The sequence below is a fragment of the Zootoca vivipara genome, chromosome 3 (genome assembly GCF_965207765.1).
Source record: "Zootoca vivipara chromosome 3, rZooViv2.hap1.1, whole genome shotgun sequence".
Lineage (NCBI taxonomy): Eukaryota > Metazoa > Chordata > Lepidosauria > Squamata > Lacertidae > Zootoca > Zootoca vivipara.
Window position 1 is genome coordinate 114171618 of NC_142586.1, and position 22846 is coordinate 114194463.

The following is a 22846-nucleotide window of genomic DNA, read 5'->3' on the forward strand; positions in this document are numbered from 1 at the left end:
TTGGTTTTACAGGAAAAAGCAAGGGGTGAGATGGCTAGAAATAGCTTTACCATGTACAGTATAATGAGATAAGAATCCATTGTCTCTATTCAGACCAGCTCTCTCCATGGTTTTAAGTTTGGTAATAAGTTGCAATTCAGCAACTTCTCTTTCCAGTCTATTTCTGAAATTCTTTTGTAATAAGACAGCTACTTTGAGATCTTGTATAGATTGTCCTGGGAGACTGAAGTGTTCTCCTACTGGTTTCTCTGTCTTGTGATTCCTGATGTCAGATTTATGTCCATTTATCCTTTAGCGTATGAGGTCAATGGCAGAGACCCTGTCTGGGGCCAAATAAATGCATGCATCGAAGGAACACCGGCCACCCCCAAAGGCAGCCAGTTCAGCTGCCTAACAATGTTTTTACCATGAAAAAGCTCCTTCTAAAATCTAGCTGAGATTTGCTTCCCTGCCATTTCCACATATTGGTTCTAGCACTGCCCTCTGAAGCAACAGGGAGCAGTAGCAGAGCTTCATGCTCTGGCACCAGGGGACGGAGAGCAGGCGGGGGTGGAGCTGGCGGGCATCCTGGGGGTGGCACGCCACCTGCGGAGGCGTGGCGCGCAGCGCAGGTGGGGGGGGCAGCCGCGATGGCACCCAACTGGGATCGTGCTGCTGGGGGCGGTGCGCTCCCTCCCCAGTCCTCTTCCTCCGCCACTGACTGGGAGAGCATGTGTTGCATATAGAAGCTCCCAGGTTCAATTCTTAAAGAATTGGGAAGAGTCAGTAGAGAGGAAAGAGAAATTTGATTTGCATTTCAGGGTGAATCTATGCAACTCACACTTTCGGAAACGACACACGAACCAAAGCGGAGGCGTCCTCTGAAATCTGCACTTCTCTGAATTTTATAATGCCATTCTCCAGCAAAATAATGTGTGCAAAAAAAGAGGAGGAGAGTGCATAGACAGTAGTACCTCATTTTGCAACCGGGATCTGTTCCAGAGCCCCAGTCGCTGGCCGAAAAGGTGTCAAGGACTGGTGGGATGCAGGAAGAGGGAGGTCCAGAGGCAGAGGTGAGCCAAGCTGGTGAAGAGTCACAGGGTCTCCCCCTCCTGCCATAATAATTAAATAATAATTTATTATTTGAACCCCGCCTGAAATATACTGCTGATTCTGGATCCTATTGTTCTATGATTCAGCTCAGTACATAACACCGCCCATCTGGCTGGGCCTTCCCATGCCACTCTGGGCAGCTCCCAACAGAATATTAAAAACATGATAAAACATCAAACATTAAAAACTCCCTTAAACAGGGCTGCCTTCAGATGTCTTCTAAAAGTCAGGTAGTTGTTTATTTCCTTGACATCTGATGGGAGGGCGTTCCACAGGGAGGGCGCCACTACCGAGAAGGCCCTCTGCCTGGTTCCCTGTAACCTCACAGGGAGGGAACAGCCAAAAGGCCCTCGGCGCTGGACCTCAGTGTCCAGGCTGAACAATGGGGGTGGAGATGCTCTTTCAGGTATACTGGGCAGAGGCTGCTTAGGGCTTTAAAGGTCAGCACCAACACTTTGAATTGTGCTTGGAAACATACTGGGAGCCAATGTAGCTCTTTCAGGACTGGTCTTATATGGCGGCCACTCCCAGTCATCAGTCTAGCTGCTGCATTCTGGATTAGTTGTAGTTTCCGGGTCACCTTCAAAGGTAGCCCCACATAGAGGGCATTGCAGTAGTCCAAGCGAGAGATAACTAGAGCATGCACCACTCTGGCGATACAGTCTGCGGGCAGGGAGGGTCTTATCCTACATACCAGATGGAGCTGGTAGACAGCTGCCCTGGACACAGAATTAACCTGCGCCTCCATGGACAGCTGTGAGTCCAAAAGTGCAGAAGTTCCAGGCTGCACACTTGGTCCTTCAAGGGCACAGTTTCCCCATTCAGGACCAGGGAGTCACATTTAGAACCATACATTTAATGGACTACGCTACCACTTTGAACAGCCATGGCTTACCCCAAAGAATTCTGGGAGCTGCAGTTTGTTAAGTGTGCCGAGCACCGAACCAATCTGAGGTGTGGTAGGCAGGGTGGGGCTGGATCAAAGGAACAGGTCAGATCGGTGGGGAGCTGGTGCTGGCTTCATATCTAACACTAAACCATCGTTTCATAAATCATGCTGCAATAAACCATAGTTTAGAGTTATGCACAAGTTAGAGGGAAGAAGTATGTCCTGCTTTTTCACACTTATTTCCAACTCAGAAATCTCTGCCCCCTTCCCTTGTATAATCCCATGAATTAGAGAGAGAGGGGAAGGATAATAGAATCATAGAATTGTGGAGATGGAAGGGATCACAAGGGGCATCTAATCCAGGGCCAGCTCTAGGGGAAGGCTGGGTGGCGCGGGGCGCCAGGCCGCCAGGGGGTGGGGTGGCGCGCAGCGCGCTGTGCCCGCCCACCAGCCACGGCAAGAGACTGAGCAGGGGCACCGGAGCGATCTCCGCACCACGGCGCCCGACATGCTTAAGACGGCCCTGATCTAATCCAACCCCCAGAATGCAGGAATCTTTTGCCCCAAAGGGGGATCGAACCTATGGCCCCGATATTAAGAATATCATATACAAAGGCCAGCTTCATTGGCCCAGAATGCTGCCTTCTGCTTTCTGCACCACAATCAACCTGTCGCTGGTTCTTCATCTATTGCCAAAGGAGAATCTGACGTGCGAGAAACTCAATCTTTTTATCTGGGACACCTGAAACCGAGCACCAAGTCTGAAGCCAGGGGACAGGGATTCAGCGCTGGCACTTTTCCTCCGTGTCAGAGCTGTAATCCTTTTGTCAACCATTGCAAGGCCTTGTCCGTTGCCCCTTTATACTCCTATCCTGCGGAGATCAGCTCCCCACCGAACTCCCCTTTTTGTTTTACAATGGGGGAGAGAGAGACCTTTCCCGTTCTGAAAGAGCAAATGAAAGCTGGCGGGAAGCTTTATCTCCCTGGGAAAGTTTGGAAACTGTTGGGCTGGAGCTGCTGAAGAACTGATCCTCATTTCCCCCTCTCCTTTCAACAAAACAACGGCAGAGTCCCATTGCAGATAAAATTAAGGTTGTAAGACTATAGAGGCACAAGAATTGGGGCCATCTAGTCAAGAACTACTTTTTCCATAAGATCTAGATTCCCTCATAATCAGAGCATAATAATAATAATAATAATAATAATAATAATAATAATAATATGATGTCATTTTGAAGTTATCCCCAACTGTTGAGATCAACGAGGCACCTTTTCTTTTCAGGACCTGCTAAAAACATTCCTCCCCCCCCCTATTTTTTTATTCATTTTATAACAATGCAAACAACATACACAAATAAAAACAGTACAAAATAAAAACACACAAACTACAAACAATCTAAATAGAGTCTTCTCATTTCATCATTTTCCTTAACATTTTTAGGTGACTTCCTCGAGTCCCACCCCCTAACTGAATTTCATTTTTAATCATCTTTAGCAGTTCCCAAAATTAATAAATTTAACCATTCTCAACTATATATCCTTATCATTAATTATTCTCATTATAAACTTTCTATATTCACAATTCACTAAGCACTAATTACTAATTCTAAACCGAAAGCCTAAATCAAATTTCCAAAAATTTCCAAATAATCAAATATTACAATATTTTTTCAAATATAATTTGAATTTCTTCCAATCTTCTTCCACCGTCTCTTCTTTCTGGTTGCGGAGTCTTCCAATCAGTTCGGCAAGTTCCCTAAAGTCCATCATCTCCATTTGCCATTCCTCTACGGTTGGTATATCTTGAGTCTTCCAATTCTTGGCAAGTAACAGTCTCGCAGCTGCTGTGGCATACAAAAAGAATGTAACATCTCTTTTGGGAACTTCTTGCCCAACTATTCCAAATAAAAAGGCTTCTGGTTTCTTAATAAATGTGTTTTTCAACACTTTTTTCAATAAAAAACATTCCTGTTTAGAGAAGCATACCCAGATGCTTAGAGAGCCGATGCAATGCCATTTTAGTATTTTAACTTTCGTATGTGTTAAAGCGTGGTAATAATAGTAATAATAATAATAATAATAATAATAATAATAATAATAATAATAATAATTTATTATTTATACCCCGCCCATCTGGCCGGGTTCCCCCAGCCACTCTGGGCGGCTTCCAACAAAACACTAAAATACAGAAATCCATCAAACATTAAAAGCTTCCCTAAACAGGGCTGCCTTGAGATGCCTTCTAAAGGTCTGGTAATTGTTGTTCTCTTTGACCTCTAGTGGGAGGGCATTCCACAGGGTGCGTGTCACTACCGAGAGGCCCTCTGCCTGGTTCCCTGTAACTTGGCTTCTCGTAATGAGGGAACCGCCAGAAGGCCCTCGGAGCTGGACCTCAGTGTCCAGGCAGAGCGATGGGGGTGGAGACACTCCTTCAGGTATACCGGACCGAGGCCGTTTAGGGCTTTAAAGGTCAACACCAACACTTTGAATTGTGCTGTAAATGTTTCTTGATTTTATTGTTTTCCCAATTCGTAAACCGCTTTGAAGAGGGTGGTTGTGTGTGAGTGTGTGTGTGTTTTGCTATCAAGCCATGTGTAAATTCTATGAAATTAATAAATAACAATAACTCTTATAGTTGACTCGGAAACTTCAGCTTGTCCAAATTGCAGCAGCCGGGTTACTGGCTGGGTTTCTACTCTAGATCTCATAGAAGCCCAGTTTTGAAATAGCTGCACCGGTTGAAAGTGTGTTTCTGGTCTCAATTCAAGGCGCTCACATCAGTGTTTAAAGCCCTAAATGACTTGGGGCCCCAAATACCCCAAACATGGTCTCCTTCTTTACATCCCCTCTCAGGTGCCGCAATCAGCAGAGGTGTCCTTCTCAATACAGTCGTACCTCGGAAGTCGAACGGAATCTGTTCCGGAAGTCCGTTCGACTTCCAAAACGTTCGGACACCGAAGTGCGGCTTCTGATTGGCTGTAAGAGCTTCCTGCAGCCAATCGGAAGTCCCGGAAGCTGCATCGGACATTCGGCTCCCCCCCCCCAAAAAAAATTTCGAAAACCGGAACACTCACTTCCAGGTTTTGATTGTTCGGGAGTCGAAACATACGAGTACCAAGGCATTTGACAACCAAGGTACGACTGTAGTTTTTCTGCTCTCAGAGGCTAAGGGTGGTGGTGGTCCAGGAGAGAGCCTTCTCTTCTGTGGTGGCTTTTAAATTGTGGGCCTCCTTTGCTACAGAGGTGCACCTGGTACCTTCATTATACAGTTTTTGATGCTTGAGGTGTAAGTTTTTAGGACACAGCTAATTCTTGTGCTTGCATGTTGCTTCAATCTGTTCTTAACATTGTGCTTTGATGTTGCAAATCACCCCGGGACCTTAAGGAAGAAGAGTGTGCAATAAATAAATATTCTTGCCTACCTTTCACCCTAAGGCCCCAAGGTGGGTGACAACAATTAAAATGGAACGTTAAAAAGCTTTTAACTGTAATTATTTTTAGAATGTTTTGTTCCATTTCAGAATGTTTTGTTCTGCTTCGTTTTTAAATTGTGCATCTGTTTGGCACCTGGGTTTCCTTGGGGAGGGAGGGCAGAATAAAAATCCAATAGACAAATTTGCTCCCCACCCCCTTTCCTGGTTAAAGTTGCCCCTTTAATCTTACCCTCCAACATTTCTCCGATGAAAATAGGGACTCTAGGATCAAATCATATTCCATATCCTCCAAAATTTCTCCGATGAAAATAGGAATGTCCTAAGGAAAAGTGGGACATTCAGAGATTCAATCAGAAACCTGGATGGCTTGTGTAAATCTGGGACAGTCCCTGGAAAGCAGGGACACTTGGAGGGTCTGCTTCAACCCCTCATGCCCCTTGACTATGGAATTATCCCTGCCCGCCTTTTGTGTTCCAGATGGAAATGCGTCTCCAGGACCAGCAGCTGGCCCGACAGCTGATGCGCCTGCGCAGCGACATCAACAAGCTCAAAATCGAGCAGACCTGCCACCTCCACCGGCGGATGCTGAACGATGCCACCTACGAGCTGGAGGAGCGGGACGAGCTCTCTGACCTCCTGTGCGACTTCCCCTTGACGTCCTCCTTCAGCCTCTCCACCCCGCTCAAGCTCATTGGCGTGACAAAGATGAACATCAACTCCCGCCGGTTCTCGCTTTGCTAGAGGGAGGGGATGGGAGGGCAGAGGGGCAGAAGCGGGCATGGAGGGTGACCTTGCCAACAGAGAGGAGGAGGAGCTTGCTTGTCCTTTTGCTCGGCAGGGGAAGGCAGGTGAGGTCGGAGGACAAAGAGAGAAGGCGGAGCAGATCTGGCAAAGGCTCTTCCACCGATCCAGTATGGTTGGGCGATGGCGACAGTCACAATCATGTTCCCAGAGTGCTTTGCAGGAAAGATGGAGACTACAAACAACCAGGCACCCTCAAGGCGAGGCAGGGAGTCTACCCTAACCCAATACTTTCATTCCGAAACAGTCTCCCCTCCTCGTGGTTGGAATAAGGGTGTGAAGAGATGTGGCATGGCACGAACATCCAGTTGAAGTTGAATGGTCACTGGTGCCAAGATAAGGAAGTGGTTCTTCACGTGTTGCCCAATTAATCTGCCTTTGTGGAATTCCACACCACCTGTGAGCTTATCGGCATCCGCATTGCCGCAGGTGAAGAAGTAACTTTGTTGTCCTGTTCCTGTCCCACCCATCGTTTTCACAGGGAGACCCTCTCAAAGAGAGAAGAGTCCAGCAGCCGTTTATGTAGAATTCTATACACTTCTGTCACCTTGTTCTTAATTTGTTCCCTCCGAAACTAATCCCCAACGTGCTGATCCTTTACCTGAGGGGAGAACAACTGCCAGTCAGCATAGACAATATTGAGCTAGATGGATCCATGGTCTCAGTCGGTGTAAGGCAGCCTTCTAGGAACTTCCTGTGGGAAACAGTGAGAAGTGACGGCAGCCAGGATGGCAAACGGTCGGGGTGATAAGAGCTGTCCAGAGTACCTGGTGGATTCATTGGCAATAAAAGTTGGGGTCCTGGCTAAAGCCAACTGGTGTTCTGTGTCTGCTACACATTGTTTAATGGGTACTTTGGCCTGATCGTATCCCATGCTGAGTACAAGACCTAGAGAGAAGCCCAGGGATGAGATTTTAGTTGCCACTGCCTGTTTCCATGATTTCTATGAAAATCACCATTCATAGTTAGTGGGGCAAGGCCAAGGGGGAAATAAAGATCTGAGCCAACAGTTGAGTGTGGTCACCCACACTTTAGCCTCCACTTTTGTGAAGCCTGTCTCTAGTCTCACATTTTGGGACTTGAGGGGCTGATCTTAGAAATTTGGATTGTACTGGTTTTAGTGGTGCAAAATTGGAGTGGTGCAAAATTGAGAGCTGTCCACAACATCCAAAGAACTACAGGTTCTTCACAGCTGACTTAAACCACCTATGTAGTCCCTTTTCATCCAGGCCAGGCATGTCAAACTTGCAGCCCTCCAAATGTTTTGGACTACAATCCCCATCTTCCCCAACCACTGGTCCTGCTAGCTAGGGATCATGGGAGTTGTAGGCCAAAACATCTGGAGGGCCGCATGTTTGACATGCCTGATCCAGGCCTTCCCATCATAATTAACCCCTCCCCCTGATACCCCAAATCATCTTTGTATCCCGCCATCTCCACCAATTTTACGTCCCTGGATGATCTTGACCACCTGTACCTTTCTTAAAGGTAAAGGTAAAGGGACCCCTGACCATTAGGTCCAGTCATGACCGACTCTGGGGTTGAGCGCTCATCTCGCATTATTGGCCGAGGGAACCAGCATACAGCTTCTGGGTCATGTGGCCAGCATGACAAAGCCGCTTCTGGCGAACCAGAGCAGCACATGGAAACACCGTTTACCTTCCCGCTGTAGCGGTTCCTATTTATCTACTTGCATTTTGACGTGCTTTCGAACTGCTAGGTTGGCAGGAGCTGGGACCAAGCAACGGGAGCTCACCCCGTCACAGGGATTCGAACCGCCAACCTTCTGATCAGCAGCCTTCTGATCAGTTTAACCACAGCGCCACCTTTCTTAGGCAGCCCCAAAAGCGCAACACCCCAAAGATTCGGCTCCTGCCCTTGTACATGTTAGCTCAGAGCTAATCCCCATTCAGTTCAATGGGACTTACAGTCAGGTAAGTCTTTATAGAGCTGTTGCAGTCTGGGATACATTGCAATGATACGCTTGCTTGCATTCAAGCCGCTCTCACTAATCCGCTTGGTTTGCTTTGCACAAAAACTGGCGTTTGAATTTCCAGGAACTTTGCGAATTTGGAAACCCGTGTCAAATTCCTTTGCTAAGAATAAAAATCCATGAGGGTGGCTCCTTGGTTTTTGCACAAAATGTACCAGAAACATGGAGACTGCTCTGTGTCTGTCTGACATATGCGTGACATTTTTTTTATATAAAAAAAATCATTTCCCATTGGAATCAGGAATTTGAGTCATCTCTTTTTTGTGTTTCATTGGAGGCAAGGGAGAAAAGTGCAGTGAAAACTCAATAAACAATACACAAATGAAATAGTTTCAGTCTTTGGCTATATACACCTTAGTGGCATAAAGCATACAGAGGTCATTTCCCCCCTGTTGCATTTCAGTTTGCTTTTTTACATTCCTATATGGACCAGAAAGAGGGTGGGTGGGGATGTTCTTCATCCTATGGCCTGTCACCAGATTTGCTTCCTCCCACAAAACTCCAACAACAACAACATTTATACCCTGCCCATCTGGCTGGGTTTCCCCAGCCACTCTGGGTGGCTCCCAACAGAATGTTAAAAATGTGATAAAAATGTCTGGGGTGTGGGGTGGTCTGGGGAGAATCTCAAGGGCCAGCTCAAAATGCTTAGAGGGCTGCATTTGGTCCCTGGGTCAGAGGTTCCCCAACCCTGGCTGAGATGCTCTGTTCTGCCCCAAAGGTAGCACAGGACCACTGATTTGGTTTTCTGTATCTCTAATGGACCAGCAATGGGACACACAATCTCTGCCCAGAGTGGTTGTCCCACCAACAGCCTGGCCCATCTTTCGTTTCATACGTGGCCACATCAATGGAAAGCCGTTGTGCAACGATGACTCCTACGTCTTTGGGAGTTTGGACTTGCCAGCTCAAGCAGCTCCCTCCTACCATGCAAATTATCTTCTGGCCCAGTTTCAAAAGGTTCACGTTTTCTGATGGCTCGCTTCAAGGCTCAGGAGTGCAGCTGGGAGCGATGTTCAGTACATCATGCCTTGGAAGGAGACAATTGGCTCCTGGAAGAGAACACGTGGTGCTTTCCTGAAGAGTGATTTCTCCATTTATTAAGAATAAGACTGAAGAAGAATTCTGTTTGATGATGATGATTTCTATACCATATGATATGTTTAAGGAAAACAATTCCAAAGCGGTTTACAACACATTCAAACATCAAATAAAACAATCCAGAATGGAATCATAGAGTTGCAGAGTTGGAAGTGGCCCTTAGGGTCATCTAGTCCAACCCTCTGCAAGGCAGGAATCTCAACTAAAGTACCCATGACAGATGGCCATCCGACCTCTGCTTTAAAACTTCCAAGGAAGGAGAATAAAACATTTATCAAATGCAGTGCTGGATAAACAAGCTATAGCTTAGGGTCCCACTCTCTGGGCGGCTGCCAACAAAATATTAAAATACAAAGTCCGTCAAACATTAAAAGCTTCCCTAAACAGGGCTGCCTTCCGATGTCTTCCAACTTGGATGGCCTTAAAAGAGGATTTAAAAGAGAAGAGCGTTTTTGTACTCAGGTCCTGCTTGCGGGCTTTTGGTGGGCATCTGTTTGGTTACTGTGAGAAAAAGAATAGATGTATCACTGACCCTATCCACCGAAATGTTCTCCTAGCTAAGTGTGTATAAAATTGTTCCCTTGATGTACTTTTGTTGTAATTGATTGCCATTAGGGTGATGACTTTTTTACAACCTCATTTCCCCCCTGTATCATACTTTGATGAGCTTTCATTAAAGATTAGATAAAATCTTACTTTCAAAGAGATCCGATAAAAAAACGTCACACACAAAATGATTTTTTTAAAAAAATTAATCAGTTTTTTGACAATTTTTGAAGTCACTGTAAGCAGATACAAAATTGAACCCAAGCTTTAGAGTCACATATATACAACATTATATAGGGTCATCAAACACACAAGGAAGCTTTTTTTAGCTGCAGTAACAGTATAGACGCCGCTAGAGGACGATGTTTTGCTACCTCTCCTGTAGGTTCTTTTCCCAGCATGTCCGGCAGGGTCTGCTGGCTGAGTTTTGAGGTCCCCCAAAGGGGATTTTACCTTGCGCAGGTGTGACATTTGTATACCGTATGTTGCTAAGAACACTCCCCATTGTGGAATGTGGTGTTGTGTCCAAATGTGATACGAAATAGATATAGAATTGTTAATACAGTTTTATAAAATGGTATAACGGCATACAAAAAAATTAAAAACGGTTTGTGCGTAACCTTTTTAAATATTTCAATGGAATATACCTCATTTTAGTCATTAATAGGCAAAAGTTCATCCATTTGTGCTACAGGAAATAATTTTTGAAGAAAAATAAAAAGTCATCACCCTCATTGCCACAAGTTATCGCAAGAGCTGGAGAGGCAGAATGTGACTATTTAAAATAAAGTGAGCCACCAATTAAAAAAGACCTCTCCGCCTCCTGACGAGGCTTCCAGATGAGCAGGCTGGGGCAAGTCTTATCCCTGGCATCTCGTCCTTGACGAATGATGGACAGAGCCCAAGGGAGGCTTCAGGGTGTGCCGGCAGGATATTATATTTCAGGCAGCACCAAGATCAAGTGCGTGGGTGGATGATCAGAAGGCTTTCAGGTGGTGGAGTTAAAGAGATTATGGCTTATTAAGAGCTTTGCAAAAAAAAAAAAGCTGTTTAATTGGCTTAGGCTACATAACAAGGTGTTAGCCAGAAACAATTTAATTTGGCTTGGATGCCTCGAGCTTGGTGTTCGCCAAGTTTGGGGGCTTGTGTGAGGGCTGTACCACTTCAGAACTCAGATGGGAGTGCAAATGGTGGAATGCTGCTCTCTTAAAAAAATCCCCACATATAGAAGACTAGCATCTCAGGAAGGATGTTGGATCAGAACCGTCTTTTCCTTGATTTCTGATTTGCACAAATGAGTGACACTGATTAAGTCACTGAAATGGCAGCTGCCATGCACAAGAGGGAGCTCAAGAGATTCAAGAGACACAGAACTGCAGATGTCCAATAAATCTACAGTATGGGGGTGGGAAAGGAGTGTGTGGGGGGGTGGGACTTCAAGTGATGAGCAGGCCCAGTGGTCACAGATTGTCTGAGTGTGTGTGTGTGTGTGTGTGTGTGTGTGTGTGTGTGTGTGTGTGTGTGTGTAGGGGAGCAGCCAGGAAAACAGGAGAGAATAGAATTGAGTGTTAAGGAGGACTATAAGAGCAGCAGTGCTGGATCAGGCCAAAAACCCATCTAGTTCAGCATCGTGTTTTCACTTGCCCACCGTCCTGCAAGAATATAACATCACTTCTCCCCATCTGTAATTCCCAGCATCTAGAACTGCTGATCTCTTGCCACAACTCCCCTGTTTTAATTACTGCATTGTTTTAATGGGATTTTTTTTATTGCCTGTTTTTAATTATGGATGCTTTAATAGGATCAGTTTATTGTGTGTTTAAATCATGCAGGTTTATATGTCTTAATGTTTGCGTAACTGGCTTTGATACTTGCAAACCGCTTAGAAGCCTGTGAATGAACCAATAAATAAAGAACTCCATCTCCGAACAGTGGAGAGGCAGTGCCACGCTGCAACATTTTGTTGCGGGAGGTCCCATTCAGCTGGATCTGGTGGAGAAGCTGCAGAACAAGACCGTCTCCCCACACAAGCAAGAGGACCTGATACAGATTGGGATTTCCAGTGATTCCTCTCCTTGGTCAAGGTTTCCTAAGCTCGGGTTCCCAGCTGTTTTTAGACTACAACTCCCACCATCCATAGTTAGCGGGACCAGCGGTCAGGGATGATGGGAACTGTAGTCCAAAAAATAGCTGGAAACTCAAGTTCAGGAAACCCCTGTCCTAGATGCTTTCAGCATTGATGAAGAGCTCATCCCAAGCCCAAAAGAAAAGCACTGCTGGGTCAGGCCAAAGGTCCATCTAGCCCAGAATTCTCACAGCTGCCAACCAGATGTGCCAATGGGAAGCCCCCCAACAGGACCTGAGTGCCCAACTAGGATTCCCAGAAACTTGGATCCAGCAGCCCCCCAGCCTTTCCTGGGACCCTCAGCCAAAACTTCATACAGGTGGCCACAAGACTGAATAAGTAGACAGAACTGTACAGTCGTACCTCGGGTTGCGAACACCTCGGGTTACGAACAACTCAGGTTACGAACTGCGCAAACCTGGAAGTATTTCGCCGCGCGCACGTGTGCAGAAGCAGCACGTGTGATTTGCGCATGCGCAAAGCACGGAAATAGCGAAAATAGCGCTTTGCGCATGCGCAAAATAGCGGTTCGGGTCACGAACTTTTCGGGTTACGAACTGCGACCCGGAACGGATCGCGTTCGTAACCCGAGGTACCACTGTAATATTAATTAGATGGCATATACAGGTGTTTGGGGGACTGTGACTTTGGCCCTTTGGCTATTCAGCAGACATGCTTTTTGTACATAAATATTGGTTATTGTATGTTTTAGAAGACATCTGAAGGCAGCCCTGTTTAGGGAAGCTTTTAATGTTTGACAGACTATTGTATTTTAATATTTTGTTGGAAGCGGCCCAGCCAGATGGGAGGGGTATAAATAATAAATTATTATTATTATTATTTGCTTTATTGAAGTAAAAATTGAGCAGAAGGAAAGTTTACTGATGTTCCTGCATTATTGATTTGTGAGGGCTTTTGTTTTATTATTCTCTCTCTCTTCTTCCTTCTTTCTTTCTTTCTTTCTTTCTTTCTTTCTTTCTTTCTTTCTTTCTTTCTTTCTTTTGTTCCTTTTCTGGAATATTTAAGAGGGTTTTAAAAAAGACATATCTTGTAATTTTCCTGCATTCTGATGTTGTTGTTTTTTTAATAAACAATTTTTATTAAATTTTCCAATTACAAACCAATCATAACACATCAATTATTTCAAATTATACATGCATTCTGATGTTGTAGCATTATGTATTTTTGTTTCTGTGCAGCTCGCTTTTGTTTTCATTTACATTATTTTGCATACATGCTTTTGAGAACAATGTTGAATGATGCTACTTGAAACATGGCATTTTATTACAAGCAGTGTGATCAGTAACAGCTGTACCGAATGTGAAACTTGTATTTTCTAAATAATATATATATATTGTTACAGGTAGGTAGCCGTGTTGGTCTGAGTCGAAGCAAAATAAAAAAATTCCTTCAGTAGCACCTTAAAGACCAACTAAGTTTTTATTTTGGTATGAGCTTTCGTGTGCATGCACACTTCATCAGATACGAAAATTCTGTTTCAGTGTATCTGATGAAGTGTGCATGCACATGAAAGCTCATACCAAAATAAAAACTTAGTTGGTCTTTAAGGTGCTACTGAAGGAATATATATATATATATATAGGGTTTAGTTGAGATGCGTAGAAATTTATTGTGATATAAAGCGGCACAGAAATTAAATGAAATAAAATTGTGTAGAAGTTTTACAAAAGAAGAATACAAATTAAATAAAAGAGAGAGCCCCATTGCAGCTATGTGGACTAGAGATGACCATTTGGGTCCCTTCCAACTCTACAATTCCTTGCATCTCTGCAAGTAAAGGAGCAAAATATGTGCTCTATATTTATAGTACAATTTTCAGGGAATAATGCTTACGGCTCTGGACTGGAGCATGAAGTAGCTCACTGTCAATGTGTGAAACTTGTGCCAAGCTTCCCTGCCCATGATTGCATCCACCATTCTGTTCCTTTCATTTCCCCCCTCGGCTGATTCTTCTTCGGTCACAAAGAAAGCAGAGCCCTGCAGAGATTCTGCTCGGTTGCCAGCCATTTCCTGGAGGATATAAACTCTCCCCATTCTCGGGGACCTTTGTTCTAAATGTCATCCACTCCTGCCTGTGCTTCTGCCTGGGAGAACCGCACAGATCAGCTCAACCGCCGGCATTTCCCAGCAAATAAAATCCATTCTCTTCTCAGAATATCAGCAGACCATTGGCTTTTATGCAGCCTTGCCAAGGACTCAAGTGTAGCCTCTGCCAGCCTGGGTGGGCACCATGCTGAAGTTTTATAACCTAACATTACCTAATGCTGCCAAAAGATGTCCCCAGATGGAAATTCTTCTTCTTCTTTGGCGATCACTCGTAGCCGAGTAAGATTGTCTTTCATGAACACAATCTTAACAGTGTCCATAAGTGACTGCGGAGGCCAATTCTGGATCTACACATCCTTTCACAGTGGGGACATAGGTTTCTAGGCAGGAGTTGATAACGGTGAGGGTTTGCCAGATGTGCCTTCCTCTTAGCTCGTTTCTCCCTTTCGTCCTCAGTTCAAGCATCTTCAAAGCCCATGACACCTTTGGTAAAGGCTATTCTCCAATAGGAGCGCTCTGAGGCCAGTGTTTTCCAGTTGTCTGTGTTTATACTGCATTTTTAAAAGATTTGCCTTGAGAGAGAAGAGAGAAGAGAAGAGTTTGGATTTGATATCCCGCTTTATCACTACCCGAAGGAGTCGCAAAGTGGCTAACAATCTCCTTTCCCCTCCTCCCCCACAACAGACACCCTGTGAGGTGGGTGGGGCTGAGAGACTTCAGAGAAGAGTGACTAGCCCAAGGTCAGGGCTGTCTCAACCATGCTGGGTGCCCTGGCGCCGTGGTGCGGAGATCGCTCTGGCGCCCCCCCGCTCCGCCCCATTTCTTGTTGTGGTTGGTGGGCAGGCGCAGGGCGCAGCATGGCTTCTGCACGGCTCTGCCGCGCGACGCACCCCTGCCAGGCCAGCGCCCCACACCACCCAGCCTACCCCTAGAGCCGGCCCTGCCCAAGGTCACCCAGCAGCTCTATGTGGAGGAGCGGAGACGCAAACCCGGTTCCCCAGATTACGAGTCTACCGCTCTTTTCTTCTTCTTCTAAGAATGGCAAACTGCCACATGTAGCACCTTACTTGGATGTGTCTGGAGTCTTGGAAGCTTGACTACCCTACGTTCTCCTACAAATGGACCTTGAGCTTGTTTGGAGGTTCTAGCAGGGGAGCGCAGCTATCGTATACCCTTGACCGAAGAACGGTACACTCCTATCTGGGAAGGTCGTCCTCTTCCACTGAGCGTGCAGCTTCGGGAGGGACGCACATGGAGCGGTGAGGGAGGGAGGGGACACCCGCCTAGCCAGCCAGATCAGCCGAATCAACCCTGGCAATCAATGGGGTGACAGATGTCGCAGCCAGATCGCCCTCACATCCTCGAGTCTACCGCTCTTAACCACTACACCACACTGGCTCTCTTTAAACCTCTTTTGTTGACCACCAGCATTACGCTTTCCATTTTTAAGTTCAGAATAGAGTAGTTGCTTTGGAAGACTATCATCAGGGCATCTGCACAACATGACCAGTCCAACAAGGTTGGTGTTGAAGAATCATTGCTTCAACACTGGTGATCTTTGCTTCTTCCAGTACATTGGCATTAGTTCGCTTGTCTTCCTAAGTGATGTATAAATTTTTTCGGAGACACCGTTGATGGAATCTTTCGAGGAGTTGGAGATGGCATTTATAAGTGGTCCATGTTTCACAAGCATACAGTAAGGTTGGTAGTACAATAGCTTTGTAAACAAGCATTTTGGTTTCCCTGCGAATGTCCCGGTCCTCAAACACTCTGCACTTGGAAATGGAAGTAGATAGGATATGAAGGATATTGGAAGACCCCTGCAAGAGCAGACCTAAGGCCAATGGCAAATTGCTTCCCATGGTGGTGAAGCAGATCCACATAGGAAGCCCACATGCAGAGGAAGGAGAACATAGACCTCATGGCTAGCAGCTTAGGGATGGGAATTAGAGGTGTAAGAAGAGCATTGCTGGATCAAGCCAGTGGCGTGTGTAATCCAGCATCCCTATCTCACTGGGTCAGGGACTGGCTGGATAAGGAGGAGGAGTGGATGCTGCCTGAGCAAGATCCCCGCAGGGAAATCACAGAGGGAGACAATTTGGATCCTGGATCCTGGAAGTGGGAAACCAGCCACATCCCAGAGGAGGAGGAGAAAAGCTGAGAAGTACTGGAGGCTGGGAGCTTGGAAAATGATGAAGAGGAAGAAAAAGGCAGGACAGGAAGAAGCACCACGGACAGAATAATTGCCACACACAGGAAGAGCAAGGATATAGTTTGAGTGCCTCACTTGTAGATTTATAAATCATTTACTGTGTCAACACAAATGGAAGTTACTAATATTGTATAAGGGATTATTATCATGACCGGAATGTAATTGAAATTAATGAGATTTTGGAACACAGGAATAAAGAAAATCATCAAGGCATCAATTCTAGCACATGGGGGGGGCAACTAAATTATATAATTTGGTATTTGACCAATTGGTATTAGTAATTGTATTATAAATTGGTATTGTTATCTTCTTCTTCTTTGGCGATCACTCGTAGCCGAGTAAGATTGTCTTCCATAAACATGGTTTTAACAATGGGTCCGTAAGTGACTGTGGAGGCCAATTCTGGATCCACACATCCTTCGACAGTGGGGACATTGGTTTCCAGGCGGGAGTTGATCACGGTGTGGATTTGCCAAGCATGCCTTCCTCTTAGCACGTTTCTCCCTTGTGAGGCTATTATTGGATTGTAACTGAAAACTAATAAAAATTATTATCAGAAAAAGAGGAGGAAACAGGCAGGTGCCCCAGCACAGGGCAAGGACAGGAATCAGACTTGAAAGCTCCACCACAGAGCCACCACGACAGCTTCTCTGCTCACAGCCTGCAACTCCCCCCCCCCAACTCCCAGAACGAGGAATCTATTACATGTTACTGAGCAGAGAACCAGGCAGAAACAGAGAGGGTCCCTTGGGGCTCACCATAGACAGAGGGAGAGGCCTGACCCAGAGGATAAGGGGGTGGAGGGGGAGTTACAAGCCAGTCCAGATTACTGCTTCATCAAGATAGGAGCCTGGGGTGCCAACTTGAATAAAATGTGGGGGAGGGACAGGTAAGCCCCATCCCATATAACCAATCACATGACACAGTGCACACACGCACACGCGCGCGCGCACACACACACACACACAGCATTTGAATGGCAGTCCTTAGAAGTCTCTGCGTGTTCTCCGTTCAGCTTCCTTAATAAAGAAACTAACTGTAAGTTAGCTGGTGTTTCACGGTCTTTCTATGAACTGTGAATGACCTGTTTCTCCTTGTCGGCTCCCTGACACACAGAGGCCACCAGATCCCTCTGGGAAGCCCACAAGCAAGACTTGAGGGCAACAACGCCCCCCGCCCCTGATTCCTAGCAACAGGCAGTGCAGTCAAATGATGGAACTCGCTTCCCCAGGCGGCAGTGATGGCTGCCCTCTTGGATGGCTTTGGAAGACTATTGAATGGGAATATCTGAAACATGATTCAAAGTTGAATATCTGGTTGAGTTTAGATTGAACTCGTGAAGAGTCAAAAGGATGATTTACGTCAATACCTGTATAAAATTAAGAAAAATATAAAGGGGGGGGGGAAGAAAACAGTGATGAACAAGATGGAAGCGAAGTCTTGTACGGTTGGTGGAAGTCAGTATTTTGTTTGTATTTTTTGTATTGTGATAATGCAAAGAGGATTATGGTTCTGACTCACAATTTGTTCTAAGTTGTTTTATCTTTGCATTGTAAAATATATTTCTTTTTTCTTTCTTTCTTTTTTCCATGCTTTCTTTTTTCTTCTTTTTTTCTTCTTTTGGTTTTGTGTATATGTTTCTAAGCAGTTGAAATTGGAAATTTACTTTTTCTTTAATTAAAAAAAAAGAAGGGGGAAAAAGGAAGACTATTGGGGAAATTCATCAAGAAGGGTTACCAATGGCTGCCAGCCATGATGGCTACCCTCTGTTTTCATAGGTAGAGGCAACAAGGCTTTCAAATATCAGTCGCTGGAGGAGAGAGGGCTGTTGTGCTCAAATCCTGCAGGCATCTGGGTGGCCACTGGGAGAACAGGATGCTTGACTAGAAGGGCCATTGGTCTGATTCAGTAAGACTCGTCTGATTCAGAGTCATAACCCCAAGGCATATGCCTCCATTGTCTCCTGAGACAGATGGATGCCAACCATTTTTTATCATCACCATACCTGTGTCAGCCTGTTGTTGTTGTTGATAGGATAGCAACATTTTCTAGGCTCAATTGCAAGGCTGTTTTATGTGGACCTTTCCCATTGGCCAACATTGCATGTTCTCGCCCCTAGACTCGGCATTTCTTACTGCATTTCCGAGAGCTTTATGGTGAAATCTGAACCTGGCACTATCCTAACAGGTAATTAAAGCTTGCCTAACCAAGAAGAGATGGAACATGTTGGCAATGTTTCACCTTGCGCTGTGCCAAGCAGCCCTCTTTAAAATGTAGCATTTCTTATTTTACCTGCAGTGCTTGATTAATTTTCCAAACCTGCAGCTTGCACTGAGTAGAATTATTCCCCTGCCTGGTGAACTGAACAACCACAGAATTTTAAGTAAAATGCAATAACAGAATCTGCTGCTCTTGTGGGTAGCGATGAACAAACCTGTCAATTTCAGTTTTTCTCAGGTTCCCCTTTTTTCAGTCTTACCTTCAGCTCACTGCATTTCTGCAACAGCTTGCAGTAAAAAAAAACTGCAAGCTGTTTGTGGAAGTTTGTCAGCATTTCATTGCTTTTTTTATCTTACTGTTCACTTTTTAAATGTGCATTTTGCCTGTTATGCAAGCCATTTCTCCATATGCAATGCACAGAGCTACTGTTTTAATCCTATCAAAGTTTAATTACTTTTCAGCAATTATTTTTTATATGCTTTTTGTATTTTTATCTGTTTGTAAGCTGCCTTGAGTCCCATGCTGGGGAAAATAATTTTTAAAAAAGGTAAAGGACCCCTGGCAGTTAAGTCCAGTCATGAACAAGTCTGAGGTTGCGGCGCTCATCTCGCTTTACAGGCCAAGGGAGCTGACGTTTGTCCGCAGACAGTTTTTCCAGGTTATGTGGGCAGCATGACTAAGCCACTTTGGGCAAAACCAGAGCAGTGCACGGGAATGCCGTTTACCTTCCCGCCAGAGTGGTACCTATTTATCTACTTGCACTTTGACGTGCTTTCGAACTGCTAGGTTGGCAGGAGCTGGGACCGAGCAACGGGAGCTCACCCCGTCGCAGGGATTCGAACTGCCGACCTTCCGATCGGCAAGCCCTGGGCTCAGTAGACCACAGCGCCACCCACGTCCCAATAAATAATAATACATATTATTAAATGTGTGCTTTTTAGTGCACACTTTCCTCTATATATACATGTATTGGATAGCAAACTGGGTTGCAAAACCTGGAGAAGGGTGGATTGCGCAAAATAACTGCATTTTGGTTCGTGTATTGTTTGGGGAAGTTTAAATTTGGTAACACGTGAGCTGAATTGAACTGAATTCTGAGTCATAGAATCATAGAATCATAGAGTTGGAAGAGACCACAAGGGCCATCCAGTTCGACCCCCTGCCAAGCAGGAAACACCATCAAAGCATTCCTGACAGATGCCTGTCAAGCCTCTGCTTAAAGACCTCCAAAGAAGGAGACTCCACCACACTCCTTGGCAGCAAGTTCCACTGCCGAACAGCTCTTACTGTCAGGAAGTTCTTCCTAATGTTTAGGTGGAATCTTCTTTCTTGTAGTTTGAATCCATTGCTCCGTGCCCGCTTCTCTGGAGCAGCAGAAAACAACCTTTCTCCCTCCTCTATATGACATCCTTTCATATATTTGAACATGGCTATCGTATCACCCCTTAACCTTCTCTTCTCCAGGCTAAACATACCCAGCTCCCTAAGCCGTTCCTCATAAGGCATCGTTTCCAGGCCTTTGAGTCACTCCAGTGCAACTGTACAGGTCCAAACTTGCCACCAGCCCAGCTCTGACCAGCCCTGACCAGGCACTCAGCGGTGAGACCTAAGTTGAGAAGGTGGATCCACACCCCTCCCCCCTCCGCAATGTATCCCGCTGAGCAACAGGACCCTAAATAACCATCTTTGCATCTTCTCTCCCTTTTCTTCCTCTCCCTATATCATCCCCCAGAATCTAAGAGGTGGGGGGGGGAAATGGGCATGCAAAATCTGATCCCATCCCTGGAGATGCATCTGGCGTAGCAATAATAGCAACATGCGCTGGAGAACATCAATAATTCAGGGGAAATGGAAGCAGATGCAGAATTTATCTGGGTTGTGTTTTTACTGCCAGTTTGGTCAGCAGCTGGTGACACTGACCTCTGTTAGGACATGGTAAGGCTAAGCTAGGGTTAAGCAATGCATCTTTAAATATTTAGGGTGACACAGAAAGGGGGGCAGGAAGGGCCATAGCTCAGTGGAATAATAATAATAATAATAATAATAATAATAATAATAATAATAATAATAATAATAATAATATACCCCACACATCTGGCTGTGTTTCCCCAGCCACTCTGGATGGTTCCCAACAGAATATTAAAAACACAACAAAACATCAAAACAGGGCTGTCTTCTGAAAGTCAGGTAGTTGTTTATTTCCTTGACATCTGATGGGAGGGCGTTCCGCTCATGTTAATATCTCTAAAGAGTTTGCTCAAACTCAGAGTTGATTCTGTAACTGGAATCTGTCCTCATTTGTCCTCATTTGTTCATCAGAATCTGACAGTAGAGCCCTAGGCATGTCTCCCTTTTCTTTTCTTTTACCTGTTTATACAGTGGTACCTCTGGTTAAGAACTTAATTCATTCCAGAGGCCCATTCTTAACCTGAAACTGTTCCTAACCTGAAGCACCACTTAGCTAATGGGGCTAATGGGAGGGCATTCCACAGGGCGGGTGCCACTACAGAGAAGGCCCTCTGCCTGGTTCCCTGTAACTTCAATGGAACCGCCAGAAGGCCCTCGGAGCTAGACCTCAGTGTCCGGGCAGAACGATGGAGGTGGAGACGCTCCTTCAGGTATACTGGACCGAGGCCGTTTAGGGCTTTAAAGATCAGCACCAACACTTTGAATTGTGCTCGGAAATGTACTGGGAGCCAATGTAAGTCTTTTAGGACCGGTGTAATATGGTCTCGGCGGCCACTCCCAGTCACCAGTCTGGCTGCCGCATTCTGGAATAGTTGTAGTTTCCGGGTCACCTTCAAAGGTAGCCCAACGTAGAGCGCATTGCAGTAATCCAAGCGGGAGATAACTAGAGCATGCACCACTCTGCCGAGACAGTCCACAGGCAGGTAGGGTCTCATCCTGTGTACCAGATGGAGCTGATAGATAGCTGCCCTGGACACAGCATTGACCTGCGCCTCCATGGACAGCTGTGAGTCCAAAATAACTCCTAGGCAGCGCATCTGGTCCTTCAGGGGCACAGTTACCCTATTCTGGACCAGGGAGTCCTCTACACCTGCCTGCATCTATGTAGAGCATCTGTGTTTCATGCAGAAAGCCCCAGCTTCCTGCATCTGCAGGTATGGCTGGGAATGTCTGGAATCCTGGAGAGCCGCTGCCAATCAGTGCAGACAATATTCAGCTAAATGGAGAAATGGCCTGACTCAATATGAGATAGTTTTCTAGGTTTTAAAAAACACACCGAAACTCTGGCATCTTTTGGAAAATAAGGTGGCCTTGAGATGGAAACCCTCGCAGCAGTTACTAGCAATATCCCAGGGAATGTTGCTGGAATGAGTCTTGGAGGTCGCATAGTCCAACTGTCTACTCCGGGCAGTATCTGCAGGGCAGTGTCGAACTTCCAGCATCCATGACTGATGACTCTTCAGCATCTGCTTGAATGACTCTAGTTAAGAAGACCTCCTGAATTAGGGCAGGAAAGGAGCAAAGAATGCAGATATCCTGGGAGGGAGGTCTTGCAACTCCCAATCTTAACAAAGCGAAGGGGGCAACACCCTCCCCCCCCCACTCACGCAAGAAATTAAGGATCATCACAGCCAACCATGAATGAATAACCACATTCTAAGACGAATCCTGACCTCTCTCACCAACAAAGAAGCACGAACAAACAACAGAGAACCTGTACAAACGACGCTGACGCCGAACCCCTACACATATCAAGAAAAACAGAAACATCGGCAATCCACCACACCCAACCCCCCATCCCACCTACCTCTTTCCCCCCTTCCTCATAATGTCTCAACAAGTTAAAATTGATGTGTAAAAATGATGCATGAAAAAAAAAATGAGACATTGCACTATCTTTGTAACCTAAGAAAATCTTTAATAAAAATAATTACAAAAAAAAAGAAGGCTTTCCTAATGTTCAGCTGAAATCTACGCGTCACTTAAGCCAAATAAATCTCATCCTGACCTCTGGGGGGCAGCAAAGATCAAGTATTTTCTCTCTTCCATGAAACAGTCCAGCATCAATCCATCATCTCCAGGTTAGGGCTTGGAGAGACTCTGGCCCAGAGACCTGGATAGCAGCTGTCAGTCAGTGTACTGTAGACCGTATTGAGCTACAGCTACATGGACCAATGGTTTGACACAGTCAAGGCACCTTCCTGTATTCCTATGCCTTGGGATGAAAGAGGATTACAGAGCTTAAATTTCGTAGCAAATCTTTGTCCATGACTCTCACCCCAGCTCATTGCTAGGGATGGGGAAGAAATTTGAGTTTATTCTCAATCCAGAATTGTTGATGCTTGTCCTCAACATGCTGCTTTAAATAAGGATGGAGAAGGATCCTGGTAAAGTCCCC

General features: G+C 45.5%; 1 protein-coding gene across 3 annotated transcripts in view; it reads left to right on the top strand.

The window, feature by feature from the left end:
* The window catches only part of FAM167A (family with sequence similarity 167 member A), a 50396-nt gene that overhangs the window by 17108 nt on the left and 10442 nt on the right, over window positions 1-22846 (top strand). The window contains exons 4-5 of one of the 3 annotated variants that reach the window (XR_015949239.1): window positions 5893-7445; window positions 7590-8536. The exons of 1 other annotated variant lie outside the window; for it this stretch is intronic. Coding sequence is in view for 1 of the 2 variants with exons in the window: in XM_035110881.3 (XP_034966772.1) it covers window positions 5893-6156 (264 nt within the window). In the remaining variant the exon portion in view is untranslated. Of the gene's footprint in view, window positions 1-5892; window positions 8537-22846 lie in introns of those variants that run through there. One more of the 3 variants, XM_035110881.3, reaches the window with a different exon arrangement.